Consider the following 14,049-nt stretch of genomic DNA (forward strand, 5'->3'; position numbering starts at 1 on the left):
CTGTGTCTCTCTTAGATGGAGATGACAGACTGAACAGGCACTCTAGGCCTCAGATGCCACTTGGGGAGTAGACTGAGTGGACCCTGGAAACCTGGGCTGGGAGGACTGGGCAGGGAGACTCCAGGATAGGGCCGGCTGGGGCTCCCGTGTAGTCAGGCCCAGGGACGGGATGCAGCTAGGGCAGGAAGGGGCTCACTGGGAACAGGCCTCTTTACAGACCATCAGGTGGGACATGAGATAGGGCTCTGGCAGTGGCTCCACCTGTGTTAGCCCAAGAAGTCCTGTTTGAAAGGGGAAATCAGATCAGGAAGGTGTGAGTGACATTTCCTGGCCTGAAGATCAGGCATGTGTACCCTTCAGCTTTGAAGTCCCCGGAGTGGCCCTTATCAGAGCCGGTGTTGTGTAGTCTGGGTGCTCTCTTAATGTGTTTGTGGAGTGGCCTGAATTTAGGGGCTATGTCTGCAGCCTGGGCTCCCAGCCAGAGGGAACCCTGCATTCTCTATAAAGGCTGTGGGAGTGGGCACTGGCTACTGTGGTGGCCAGACCCAGGTCCAGGATGAGGTGTCTCGTGGTGCTACTTTCAGTCCTCGCTCTCTCCCAGGGCACTGGGATCACCAGGTGGGTGTCAGGCCCCAGGGGAGGGGATGGGCATCGCATGCATCGGCTCTGTGTGGGTCTCTCCATAGTCTTCCAGCCATTGTTCCCCCGGGGAGTCCTCAAGGAAATGCTGCAGTTTCCCAAGATAGTCGCTCCCGGTCAGTCTTGCCTTTGTGTTTTGGGCCTTTCCCTCTAAAGCGTTCTGTTACTCTCTTCAGGGCGTGGTGAATGAGAACAGGGAGTCAGATGGGCTGCCTGGGAGATTAAGGGCATGGCTTCTGGAGTTAAACTGCCTGCGATTTGACCCCCAGCTCCATCACTAGCGTAACTCTCTAACACCACTTAACATAAATTTGTAAAATTAGGATGACAGAAGTATCCATCTTATGGGGTTGTCATGAGGGGTATATGAGTTAGTATTTGTAAAATGCTCTGAACAGTGCCTGGCACATTGTAAGAGCTATGTGTGCATCTGTTAAACAAAATAAAGTTCTCTTTATTTTGTCCAAATCCTTTGTGGGTGAAGTTCCCAGGTTCTCCTCCCAAAATAGTAACTGATATTTATGGAGCTGCTTGCTACTAGGTGCCAGACACTCAACTAGGTCTTTACCTATACTAAGCCTCAGGGATTAGGTAGATGTATTATTTGCATTTTTACAGATGAGGAAACTGTTGTTCAGGGAGGGTCTGTGAGCTGCCCAAGACCACATGGTTAAAAATGGAGGAGCCCTTCCTGTCTTCCTCACCCTGCCCTGCCCCCCACAGGTGGCAGCTCTCTTTGCCTTACCCTTTCAGAAGGCTTGTCTCTGACTCTTACATCTCCCTTCCGCCTGCTGGCCCCTCACAGTCTGATAGCGTTTGCTGCCCTCTTTTTGACTTCTTCCATCTGTCTGGTTTTTCCCCTCAGGGAAATTTGTCTAGAAGGCACAGGGACGCCATCAGAGAAGGTGGGCGCTGGACCTGGGTCCTGGCATCTTGGCCCCCCCAAGCTTGAGTGAATGGACGGGTGCCCCTCCCACCTACCCATCTCCTGAGCGGCCCTGAGTGGCAGGGATGCTGCCGAGCCCTCCTAGCAGCCCAGCACCCCAGCCTGCCTGTGTGTAACATGTAAGATGCACTGTGGGACTGTGTGCCTCTGGGAGACACCAGCCATCCCTTTAGTGCTCCCTCCTCATGACCTAAGCCACTTTGCTATGCGTGCCTCAGAGCAGGACTTGAGGGATACTGGTGTCAGGGAAGGTGAAACCCAATCTCATCGTTGACAAAGGGGGCACCACCAACTCCAAACAGACTCCCGTGTGTGTGGTGTTTCCCCAGCTTGGCTGGGTCCTTAACACTGCCAAGGTGCTGGTGAGTCCACGTCGGGGGATGGAGATGTACTGAGGTCCTGATGGCTGAAGCCCTTGCCATTCCTGCTGCGGAGTTAGGTTTATTTCCTTTTTCTGGGTAGAGGATGCTGAACCAAATCTCAGCATCCTCCTGCAGGGTGGAGTTGGGGAATTTGGTGCTCAATTGCTCTCCCTCACTCTTCCCCAAACCAAACAATACCTAGTCCACGATCCCTTGGGGGATGCTCAGGTTTGGCTGCAGAGCCTCCACTGATATGGGGAAGGTTTGGCCTGGGGTGAGGGAACCCGCCCTCCATAGGGAGCTGCTTCAGGTGTCTGGTGGTACTCCTGTGCTGCGTGGGGCGGGGGAAAGGTAGGGAAGCCACACTGGATCTAGGTGCCTTGGGAGCACCAGTCCTCCTGTCCCACCCCAGGAGGGCTGAGAGCTGGACTCTGGACAGGAGAACTTGTGCCTAGGCCTGTGTGCTGCTGCCGTTGACTGGGGGAGGAGCAGGCCTTCGAATAGAAGGTGTGTCCCTGTCCCAGGGTTGAGGCAGTTTGGTCATGATGAGAACCGCCAGGTTTGAGGTGGCCACGGGGGGAGGGAAGAAGGGGGAGGATGTGGGCGTGCGTGCGTGCATGCATGTGCCTGTGTGTATGGGGGAAAAGGGTCTGCCCCTGATTTTATTTAAATAAAATAGTTTATGTAACAAAAAAAAAAAAAAAAAAAAAAAAAAAAAAAAAAATGGAGGAGCCTTGGCCTTCTGTGGTGGCGCAGTGGTTGAGAGTCCGCCTGCCGATGCAGGGGACACGGGTTCGTGCCCCGGTCTGGGAAGATCCCACATGCCGCAGAGCGGCTGGGCCCATGAGCCATGGCCGCTGAGCCTGCCCATCCGGAGCCTGTGCACCGCAACGGGAGAGGCCACAACAGTGAGAGGCTCGCGTACCGCAAAAAAAAAAAAAAAAAAAAAAAAAGGAGGAGCCAGGACTTGGTCCCAGGTGGTCCCAGTCTTGGTCCCAGACTCTTGCCAATGACGTCCCATTACCTCTGGTTCCCAGGTTCGAGCCCTGTCAAGGTCCGAGCCCAGGGAAACCTGAATCCATCCCTGGGAAGCAGGATCCCTAAAAAGAGGTCCAGTGTCTCTGACCAGTGGAGGCTGCTTGTGGTGGTCCTGCAAGTGGAGCTCTTCCAAGTGTCAGGCCTGGACGCAGGAGTGGGTGGAAGTTTCATGGTGGTTGGAGCCTGTGTTCAGGGCCGCCATAGTGGGGCGGTGGACTGCCTTTGATGCTCGCTTGCCCTGAGGGAGGCTCTGTGGGTCTTGTGTTGTGATGGGACAGCTCAGAAGAGTTGCAGTTACTAGTGTGGGAGTCACCAGGCACTCAGCCAGTGGATCTGGTAGCCAGTGAGAACCGGAGCTGGAAAAAGCAGAAAGCACTGGGGGCTTGGACATGGGAAAGGGCAGCTGTGGGCTTGCTCGCAGGAGCTCAGTCCAGCCTCCTTCCTTTTGGGCTGAAGTTCTTTTCTATCATCAGAGACAAAGGCTGAGAAATGTCTCGAGAACCTTTCATTTATAGATCAGGTCCCCGCTGAAGTCACACCTGAGGGCTGGGGGTGGGAGGCGCCAGACCAGAGACCATAACTCACATATGAGGTTGTTCCATGTGGGATCCATTTGGGACATGAACAACATGAGAAAACCCATTTTCTTTATGGGTCTTAAACCTGCTGCCATTTTATTATTCTCAGAGCACTTTCACACCTGTAGTCTCCAGTTGTCCTTAAAATAGGCCCACGGAGGAGGACCATGTGATTCTTAGAGCTGGGAGGGACACTGGGAACCATCACGCTCCAGTCCTTCAATCTGCAGGAGAGGAAACTAAGAGCTGGAGAGGTTAAGCCACTCAGTTGGTCCACGGCAGGGCCCCGAGATGGCTGGAAAGGAAGAGATAATCCATTTCGCAGAGAAGATACCAAAGCTCTGAGGGCTTTGGGGAGACCAGGTCTTGAACCAGCTTCTGCTGTTTTCCTTCTTGATTCTCTTCCTGCTGATCTGCCTCCATCACCCAACATCTAAATTCTAAGCAAGTTCCCTGGGGACCACACTCTGTGCTGAAACCCTCTGAAGAATTTCCACCCACATTAGGCTGCCCAGAGAGCAGAGAACAGGTGTTGGCAAAGGGTAGAAGCATTGTCATAGCATTTTCCAGAGTGTGGGGGACACCGTTTTTCTCTCCAGACAGTATGCTTCTGGAGGGTAAGACTGTACCCTTTTCCCCATTGTGTCCCCTGTGCCCCATATGGTGCCCGGCACATAGTAGGTCCACAGTAAGAATTGGAGACTGAATGAGAATACGCTTAGTGTCTTTCAAACCTAGGAGTTGCAAAACTCATTAGCGGGTTATAAAATACATCGATTGAGTCTCCACCAGCATTAAAAAAGAGAAAGGAGTAGGAAATGTCAGAGTGCATTGCATTTAGTAAGGGCTGGCGCGGATTTGTGAACTGACGTAGAATACAATTTTTACTTCAGGTTATGGTACAAGATTGGGGGAGTGGCTTGTGGAGCCCAGAGCCTCTGGGCACTTCTCTGAGGCTGGGAAGCCCTGTGGAGATGCCCACCTCATCACTAACTCTTCCCCTTTCCTCAGGATCCCACTGCACAAAGGCAAACCCCTGAGAAAGGCACTAAAGGAGCATGGGCTCCTGGAGGACTTCCTGCAGAAACACCAGTCGGCCATCAGCAGCAAGTACTCCAGCTTTGGGGAGGTGGCCAGCGAGCCCCTGACCAGCTACCTGGATGTGAGTGGCTCTGCCTGCCTTCCCGTAATGATTCCCACACAGTGTGTTGGCTGCCCCCTGTCTCTTTCCTTCTTTCAGGAGTCATGGCGCCCCGGGGGATGTGGGGCCGTCTCCCACCCCTCAGTATCTCCCAGGGGCCAGCAGGCCCTGTAAAACCAATCCCTGCACCTCAGATGACCTTCCTGGGGACAGCATCCCTCGGGAGTACATGGTCTACTTCCAGATCCAACCTCATGCCTGCATTTCTGGGCCCAGGGAACCCATGTCTTGGGCTGGGCTTGGCAGGGAGGGGGCAGCTGCTTGGGACATGGCAGGAGTGCCCCCTGTGCCCTCTTCCTTTTTGGAGACTGTCTGTCTCATCTGTCACTCTTGGCAGTAAACAACCTGCTATTTTTCTCTTCTGTGCCCTCGTTCCCTTATCTAGGTCGTCCCCATCCCCACCCCGGCCCCAGTACTGACCCGTGGGGAGAGCAGGAAAGGAGAGGTGGCCAGGACAGCTTGGGTCTGGGGTCTGTACCTAGCTGGTGCCCCATCACTATGTCCCTGCCCCTAGCAGGGTGGCCCAGGATCCCTACCACACAGGGCTTACCTTTTGGTCCAGTGTATGCTTTGGGGGCTGATTCCAGCAGTGGATGTAGGGCTTGTGGGAGGGGCAAGACAAACATGGCTGGGGTCGGAGCTCAGCGTGGGGACCAGGGATGAAGAACCCCCCAGGGATCCTCCTTCCGTCTTTTCCCCCTCAGCCTCCTAGGTCTGTGGGCAGAAAGCACGGGGCCTACAGAACTGAACAGGCTCCGTGCCGAGCATCGACCCTCACCCCCATGCGTTGCTCCCTACCCTCACCCAGTGCTGTCTGTCCTCAGAGTCAGTACTTCGGGAAGATCTACATTGGGACCCCGCCCCAGGAGTTCACTGTGGTGTTTGACACTGGCTCCTCCGACCTCTGGGTGCCCTCTGTCTACTGCAAGAGCGACGCCTGCCGTGAGTGACAACCCCCAGTGCCCTGCCCACCCCTCTGCTCTGCCAGCCATGGTCAGGGTGGCTGGGGGTAAACGTAGGGGGAAGGAGAGCTTGCTTGGACATGCCCAACCTCACTCAACCCTTCCAAATGGCCACAGACTGGGAAGGTGTGCAAATCACAGGCTGATGTATAAAGCACCAGCGAGAAACGTGGGAACTTTGCTTTTTTCCTTTTTTTTTTGGCTCTATTAGGAGCCAAGGCAGACTTCTTACCCTCGCGGGTCCTCAGTTTTTCTTTCTATAAAATGGGGCTACAACATGCCAGTGGCTCCTGGGAGAATGAAATGAGAGGTACTGAGTAAACTTTTTTGTTGTTTTTTTTTTTTGGCTGAGTTTTTTTGGGTCTTTGTTGCTGTGCGTGGGCTTTCTCTAGTTGCGGTGTGTGGGCTTCTCATGGCGGTGGCTTCTCTAGCTGCGGAGCACGGGCTCTAGTTGCGCGGGCTTCAGTAGTTGTGGCACGCGGGCCTAGTTGCTCCAAGGCATGTGAGATCTTCCCGGACCAGGGTGCGAACCCATGTCCCCTGAACTGGCAGGCGGACTCCTAACCACGGCTCCACCAGGGAAGCCCCTGAGTAAACATTTAATATATGTAAATAATTTATTTCTCCCATAATCCTGGGAGGTCGGTACTCTTTTTATCCCCATTTACCAGGTGAGGAAACCAATGTTTAGCGAAGCAAAAAGAGTTGCGGGAAATTACAAAGCTGGTAGATGCCGGTCTCGGGAAACCACAGGGATGGTTTTCTTCTTCCTTTTTTTTTTTTTTTTTTTGTTTGGGAGCTACGAAGGTAGCACTGGGGGTCAGAGAGTTGGGTTGAGCAGCAAGGAATAATTTTCTTGCTTATTTTCAGTAGAGAGAATCGTTAGTATTTAGACGATATTTTTACAAGACCTGGTGAGGATTCAGCAGCTCCCACTGGCACTGTCGAGTGGTGAGAAGATGCTACAGGCCCCACTAACCCTGAGTCTGTGTTCCAGAAAATCACCACCGCTTCGACCCAAGCATGTCGTTCACCTTCCAGAACCTGGGCAAGCCCCTGTCCATCCAGTACGGCACAGGGAGTATGCAGGGCTTCCTGGGCTACGACACCGTCACTGTGAGTGGGGCTTGGGGCCAGCCAGCCCTCACCTTCCCCCCCCACCAGCCACTCTCCCACCCAGAAACCCGGGCTCTGGGCTGTGCCACAGCTGGTGCCAAGAGGCCCTTTGGGTCCTGGCCCTGTAGGTGGCCCTGTGGGGGAGGACTCTGAGAGGGATTTTAGCCAGCAGAAGCTGAGGGGTGTCCCTCCCTCCCTTCCCCGTTTCCTTCCCATGTCAGTCCCCAGAGGCCCACCTGACATGCTTCTCTGGGTCCTATTTCCATCCCCCTAACCCTTTTCTCGCTTGACCTTGCCATAGTGAGTCCTGAATCCTGAGTCTGTGCCAGTTCTGAGCTCTTCAGTGTCACAAGTGTGATCTCATTTTAAACTTAGTTCTTTCAACAGCCCTTTGAGGAAGGTATTCTCATCCCCATTGTTCAGATGAGGGACCCGAGGCTCCAGATGAGCTGATAACTTGCCTGAAGTTGCACAGCTGTGGGACAATGGGAGCTGAGTGTCAGACCCACGTCTCCGACTCTCTGGGTTTGACCTCACTCTTGATCAGTCATAGAGCAGCATCTTCTTTCATGTCACAGAGCATCTGTGCCCTCTGGACAAGGACTCCCCTTGCTCTTGTTCCTCTTTGGCTTCTGAAGTACTTAATACAATGGCCAGCACATAGTAAGTGCCCAATACATGCTAACATCTTTCTTTTCGTCCTCCTCCACCATCTAAGATTAAAAATCAAGCAGCATCCCTTGGTGCTCTTCACCTTGATCTTCCTTTAGTTCTTCCCGGAGTCTGGCTGAGGTCTTTTTTACTTCAAGCCCAAAAGGACACAGCCCTTCTCTGCTGACAGCCCTCTCCTCAGCTTCTTCCCTTGGCTGGGCAGTTGCCCTCCCAGCTCAGGCCTTCCCAGGAGTCAGCACCAGAGCCACTGGCTGAGGTGGCCCAGCAGACAGACCTCTGGAAGGCTGATTCCCCTGCAGAGGTTTTGCTATTTTCTGCTATTTTGGGTTCTGGAGGAAAATCTGCATCTTCACGGAAGAGCTGGCCCTTGCTGTGGGCCTGAGCCGTGGTGCATCTTGCTGTCTTCGCTCACCCAAGTGGGGCAGGGGGTGGGAGAGAGAGGCTCAGGGGTCAGGACCTCCCTCCCCCCTGCCACCCACAGAAGTCTCACATGAAGTGAGAATGAGTGGGGCACCCAAGGAAGAGAAAGATCAGTGTGGGTGGAGCAGAGTGAGCTAAGGGACCAGAGGAGGGAGAAGAGGGGTGAGAAGCAGGACCAGAGCATGAGGGGACTCTAGGACACGGGTTTCACCCTGAATACCTTCAGGAGCCTCTGGAGCAAGGGGTGACATGAGGACGTCCACTCTCCATTTCGCTTTGGCTGCCTGTGTGGAGGATGGGTTATAAGGGGACAGCGTAGAAGCAGGAGGCCTGGTGGGCCGCTGTGGGAGCTCAGAATAGGCTAGTGGATGCGTCAGCCTTCCAGGGAAGTGGGCAGGTTGATAGGACACTTTGGGGTTAGCACTTCTTCTCAGAGTGCCGATAAAGGTTCAATGATCATACATTTAGTAAGTGCTCGATAAATGTTCAGCATTCATATTCTTTAGTCTAAGCACTGCCTTGAGATGCAGGTGTTATTATTCCCTGTAACAGATGAGGAGATTGAGGCTCAGAGAGGTACTTGTCCAAGGTCACACAGCACACGACAGAGCAAGGATGCACAGCGGGATCTTTTATTCTTTTTTTTTTTTTTTTTTTTTTGCGGTACGCGGGCCTCTCACCGCTGTGGCCTCTCCCGTTGTGGAGCACAGGCTCTGGACGCGCAGGCTCAGCGGCCATGGCTCACGGGCCCAGCCGCTCCGCGGCATGTGGGATCTTCCCGGACCGGGGCACGAACCCTCGCCCCCTGCATCGGCAGGCGGACTCCCAACCACTGCGCCACCAGGGAAGCCCCAGAGGGATCTTTTTAGATGCAAACTGCGTGCGTGTTCTTTCTGTCCATCATGCTGCTCCCACGGCTCTTCCCTGGGAGATGTCCTGGTGCAGCAGCTGATGGGAGGGCTTCAGGCTGGCAGAGGGCCTTGGAGCGTCCCTTGTTTTACGCCCTTCTTTGGGCTCACCCCCAACTTCTGCACCATGAGCACTGCTGTCCGTACTCCCAGCCATGCTCCCTCTTCCCCTGCTACCCAGTCCCCTGCCTCATCAGACCAGTTCCCTCAAAACCACAGCACAGAGCTGGGAAAGGAGGCTTTTCTCTCTTAAGCTCACTTAACTATGCTGCCTAAAAGAGGGCGGGCGGGCTGGCAGAGCCTGACCCTCGACCTTTCTGGGTCCTCTGCTTGCAGGGCCCCCTGGTGGAGGTCACTCTGCCTTTCTTGCAGGTCTCCAACATTGTGGACCCCCAGCAGACTGTGGGCCTGAGCACCCAGGAACCTGGTGATGTCTTCACCTACTCCGAGTTCGATGGGATCCTGGGGCTGGCCTACCCCTCCCTTGCCTCTGAGTACTCAGTCCCCGTGTTTGACAACATGATGAACAGGCACCTGGTGGCCCAAGACCTGTTCTCGGTTTACATGGACAGGTAGGAGTTGCACCCAGCGTGGGCTGGACTTCCACGTCCTGGCAGGGACTGTCAGCTGAGGACTGTCCACCCACTGGGGATGCTGCAACACAAGGGTAGTCACCAGCATCCAAGCAAACCTCTCCTTGCTTCCAGGAACATCCAACCTCCTGTCTAAAGGTTCCCAGCATGGTCACTGATGCAACCAGAGTTCACTGGGCCAGAATTTGACTTTCATTTCTGGCATTTAAAAAAGGAAGCCTGGGGCTTCCCTGGTGGCGCAGTGGTTGGGAGTCCGCCTGCTGATGCGGGGTACGCGGGTTCGTGCCCCGGTCAGGGAGGATCCCGCGTGCCGCGGAGCAGCTGGGCCCGTGGGCCATGGCCGCTGAGCCTGCGCGTCTGGAGCCTGTGCTCCGCAGCGGGAGAGGCCGCAGCGGTGGGAGGCCCGTGTACCGCAAAAAAAAAAAAAAAAAAAAAAAAAAAATCATTAAAAAGAAAAAGGAAGCCTGGATCCATCTCTGTATGGGGGTTTTAAACCTCTTTTCTTCCAAAGCGGCAGGACTCAGTAATCATTTATTGATGTCACTGAGACTCACAGCTGTTTAGAGCAGGCTCTAAAGGAGTCCAACCTTCTCTTTTCAATATGCAGGGAACTGAGGCCCGGGCGGGATGGTCACCCTCAAACTGGTGGAGAAGCCATGTCTGGGGCCCAGGGCTCCTGACTCCCGGTCCAGCGTTCCCCACTCTACCCGCCTGATGGGGCAGCTCTGCTAGACAGGGGTGGGTGGCAGGACTGGCAGAAGGGAACCACACCCAGGAGAAGGAGCTGGGTAACCCAGGCAGGGGGTAAATAGGTGCATTCATTCATTCATTTACTCAGTAGATATTTATGGGTCCTTACTATGTGCAGGGGCTGTGCCAGGAGACGGGGGTACATCAGCAAACAAGACAAACTGGGAGTCAACTTTTTAGCAGGGGAAACGGACAACACACACATCATAATTACGTATACAATTAGGATGACAGCTGTGATAAGAGCACCCCCTGCAGGGGAGATCTGCATGTACTGAAGGCTTAATAGTAACAGGCAGCCCAGTCTGACGAGATATGTGTGTGGAGAGTGGCCAGGGGAAGCTTCGCTGAGGCCTGAGTAGTGGGTGATATACAGGTGAGACAAAGGAATGGCACATTTTAAGCAGTGGGGTGGCATGTGTCAGAGCCAGGAGGTGGGACAGAGCTTGATGAGGCCAAGGAACAAGAGCTGCAGAGTGGGAAGCAGGTGACCCACAGTGTGCCAGTGTTTCCTGGCCACGAGGCAGAGTCCCAGAAGGAACAGAGAGGGTTTGGGCTGGGGTGGCAGTTTTCATCCAGAGCATGGGGGACCTCGTTGAAGACCCCTTCCCCTACTCGAGGCCAAAGGGCTGGGGGCCGAAAGCCTTGAGGGGTGGGGGGCAGGGACACAGTGGCCTGAGCAGACCATGGCAGGCACGTGACCTCCTACTTCCTGACCTCCCCTCCCACAGTAATGACCACGCTCTGGGCTCTAGTGCTGCCTCAGCCTGGGTGGGTGCTGCAGAATTCAGAGAGAAAGGATGCTGTAGCTGATATCAAAGAAAAGCCTGGAGTGCTGGGAAGGTGGGAGGGCTCATTTGAAGCCTTTGGGGTGGAGGTGGGTGTTGGGGGCAGGGAGGACAGTACGGCAGGGTCTGAATCGCATCTAACCCTGTGTGGGGCTGGGCTGCCTCCTCACAGAGCCAGGGTGTCGGAGTCCCACATTATGACTTTCCTTGGTTTCAGGAATGGCCAGGAGAGCATGCTCACATTGGGGGCCATTGACCCGTCCTACTACATAGGATCCCTGCACTGGGTGCCTGTGACCTTGCAGAAGTACTGGCAGTTCACTGTGGACAGGTGGGTGAGCGGCAGCTGTGGCCCCGCCAGAGGCCGTCTCCAGGTGTGGGGATGTGAGGGTCTGGGTGTCAGCCCGGTCGCTCATAAGACCATCACATTAACGTATGAATCAGATGCTCCAAGGCCAAGTGTCTTTGTCAGTGAGACTGCTAAACATTCACTTACACTTTATTAATAAGACTAGCTGTGCTTAATCCAGCACCACTACCTGCCAGGCATTGTGCTGAGTGAGAATATGACTGCCTGGTTTAGTCCTCACTAGAGCCCTGTGGGGGGTGGTGCTGTGATTATCCTCATTTTGTAATTTACTAACATCGACTTTGAACCTCACGACCATCCCTTGAGGAAATCAAGAATGGGGTGGTTAATGTACCCATTTTGTAGATAAGAAGCCTGAGTGTAAGAAGACTGGGGCATTTGCAGCAAATAAATGGCAGGAGAAAGCTTGAAACCAGATCTTTGGGCAACCAGTGTGGTACTCATTCCACCCCTTAATGCCTGTAACTTTGTTGTTTCATTGAAGTTTCTGTCCCATAGAAGGTCAGGTGGCCTCCATTGAGCCACTGAGTTGGGAGAAAATGGTTTCTGGTCTTTTGTCTGAGTTCAGGAAGTTATGGGGGCTCCAGGAAGGAGCCCAAAGAAAAGGATCTGGGGTGGCTGGACTTCCTTCCTGCCAAGGATCCTGGCAGGGGAGGCTAGGAGGGACCCAGGGAGGGAGGGGTGGGCGCTGGATGTGCTGCGAGACCATCCTATTTCCCCTCTGCAGGGTCACCATAGGCGGTATGGTGGTGGCCTGTGATGGTGGCTGTCAGGCCATCCTGGACACGGGCACCTCCTTACTGGTTGGGCCCAGCAGTGACATCCTCAACATCCAGATGGCCATCGGAGCCACACAGAACCGGTATGGTGAGGTGAGGCCAGACCCTTATCCCCACCTCCCAAGACTCCCCTGAAGAGGGAACCCCTTTGCACATGGAAGAAATGACAAAGGGAAATGGTGAGGGGTTTGGGATTCCTGCAGGGGTTGGGATTTCTTGGGAGGTCTTCAAGATGGCCTAGCTTTTCTAGCTTTGGCCCACGTGCTGTTGGAGGTCCCATGACTCATGCAGTGGCTGCAATCTGATTTCCTGTCCCCAGGGAGGGTCATACATCCCTGACTCACTGAGCTTTGCTGCGCCCTCTTGTCCCCCCACCACCCATGGGTCTCCCCTCTTCCTCCCTGACAGCTAAGTGCTCTCAGTGTCCTTGGGAGCTCTGGCTGGGCTTGGAGGGGAAATGTCGAGGCAAACAACTCCTTGTCTCGAGCTGGTGTCTGTCCCTGGTCTGGTCCCCATCAGTGTGACTCCTTTGAGGTCTAAGGACCTCCCTGGGGTCCTCTGAGTAGCAGGCCCCTCCCCACTTCCTGGCTGCAGTGCAGAGGAAGAGGTCCCACCTGGGACTTTCTCTGCTTCTGGCAGTCAGATCACACCCATGGCCCTTCTAAGAGGACCTCCCTCTGGTCTTTAGTTTGACATCGACTGCGGCAGCCTGAGCAGCATGCCCACGGTGGTCTTTGAGATCAACAGCAGAATGTACCCACTGACCCCCTCTGCCTACACCAACCAGGTATGAGTCTCCGGAGAGGAAGCCTGGGCTCACCCAGCTCCCCTCCTGCCTCCTGGCAACTCAGCACATTGGTGGTAAGTGGCATGGGCTAGATGGAGAGAGCAGGACGTGCATTTAGACCACCAGGCCTTTCGGAGTGGGGTCTGTTGTCCTTGAGCCTCATTTGTGGCTGCGGCAGCCTCATCCTGAGAGAAATGGTGCAGACAGGAAGGACGGGGCCCAGCGGCCTGAGGGAGGGTGGGATGGGCGGGACCACAGCCACCCATAGGAACCTCCGTCCACTGCGCTAGCTTCTAAGCCCTGGGGCCTAGGGCTTTGTCTGGGATTTTTCTTGATAACCTGGGCTTTGTGGGGACCCAACCCTCATCCCTACTGCCCTGTTGGCTTCAGCTTTGACCTAATCCTGAGCACCCCGAACTGTCAAGGTCTTGGGTCCCCAGGCCTTTTCTGGCTGGTCACCAGGGCCGTAGGTGCTAAGAACAGGAGGGCCGGGGGTTGGAGAGGACCAGTGAGGGGGAATGGGGAGGGGACCTACCAGGTGATCTTGGATCTGACACTTCATTTCTGAATGTCAATTTTTTCATCTGTTGAGTAGATGAATCTGATACTTGTTTGCTTAGCTCAGAAGGTGATTTCAAGGGTGAGAGGAAATAATAGATGAGAGAGTGATTGGGGGTGGGGTCCGGAGAGGTGCAGCAACTGGGGTTGGGACCAGCTTCATGTCAGCCTTCCCTTTCCCAGGACCAGGGCTTCTGCACCAGTGGCTTCCAGGGTGAAAATAATTCCCAGCAGTGGATCCTGGGGGATGTCTTCATCCGGCAGTATTACAGCGTCTTTGACAGGGCCAACAACCGCGTGGGGCTGGCCAAGGCCGTCTGATTGCACCTCTGACCAAGAGCCTCACTGTCCCCAAACACACGCACATACACACATGCACCCGCACGCATGCACACACACGTGCACACACATAGGTGAGGTTTTCAAGCAGACGGTTCTCAATAAACACTACATCTCTGCAAAGACTGGCTTCCTTTGGGGCTGAATCACTGCACCGCTCTGGGGGTGGGATGTGATAGTCACGTGGTGTGTTCGACAGAGCTGGGGCCACGTGGGTAGGGAGCACTGTGGACACTGTTGATG

The 14,049-nt window shown here is 54.6% G+C and overlaps 1 protein-coding gene across 1 annotated transcript; it reads left to right on the top strand.

The window, feature by feature from the left end:
- Window positions 1-556: 556 nt before the first annotated feature.
- On the top strand, window positions 557-13,788 carry LOC309800923 (chymosin; the record flags this gene model as incomplete). The annotated part of the gene is made up of 9 exons (XM_082615229.1): window positions 557-618; window positions 4,575-4,725; window positions 5,589-5,706; window positions 6,724-6,842; window positions 9,215-9,414; window positions 11,191-11,304; window positions 12,071-12,215; window positions 12,811-12,909; window positions 13,651-13,788. 9 exons carry the CDS (start codon window positions 557-559, stop codon window positions 13,786-13,788), a joined length of 1,146 nt encoding a protein of 381 aa, XP_082471355.1.
- Window positions 13,789-14,049: the final 261 nt, after the last annotated feature.

This window comes from Mesoplodon mirus (assembly GCF_964341445.2).
Source record: "Mesoplodon mirus genome assembly, chromosome: 3".
Lineage (NCBI taxonomy): Eukaryota > Metazoa > Chordata > Mammalia > Artiodactyla > Ziphiidae > Mesoplodon > Mesoplodon mirus.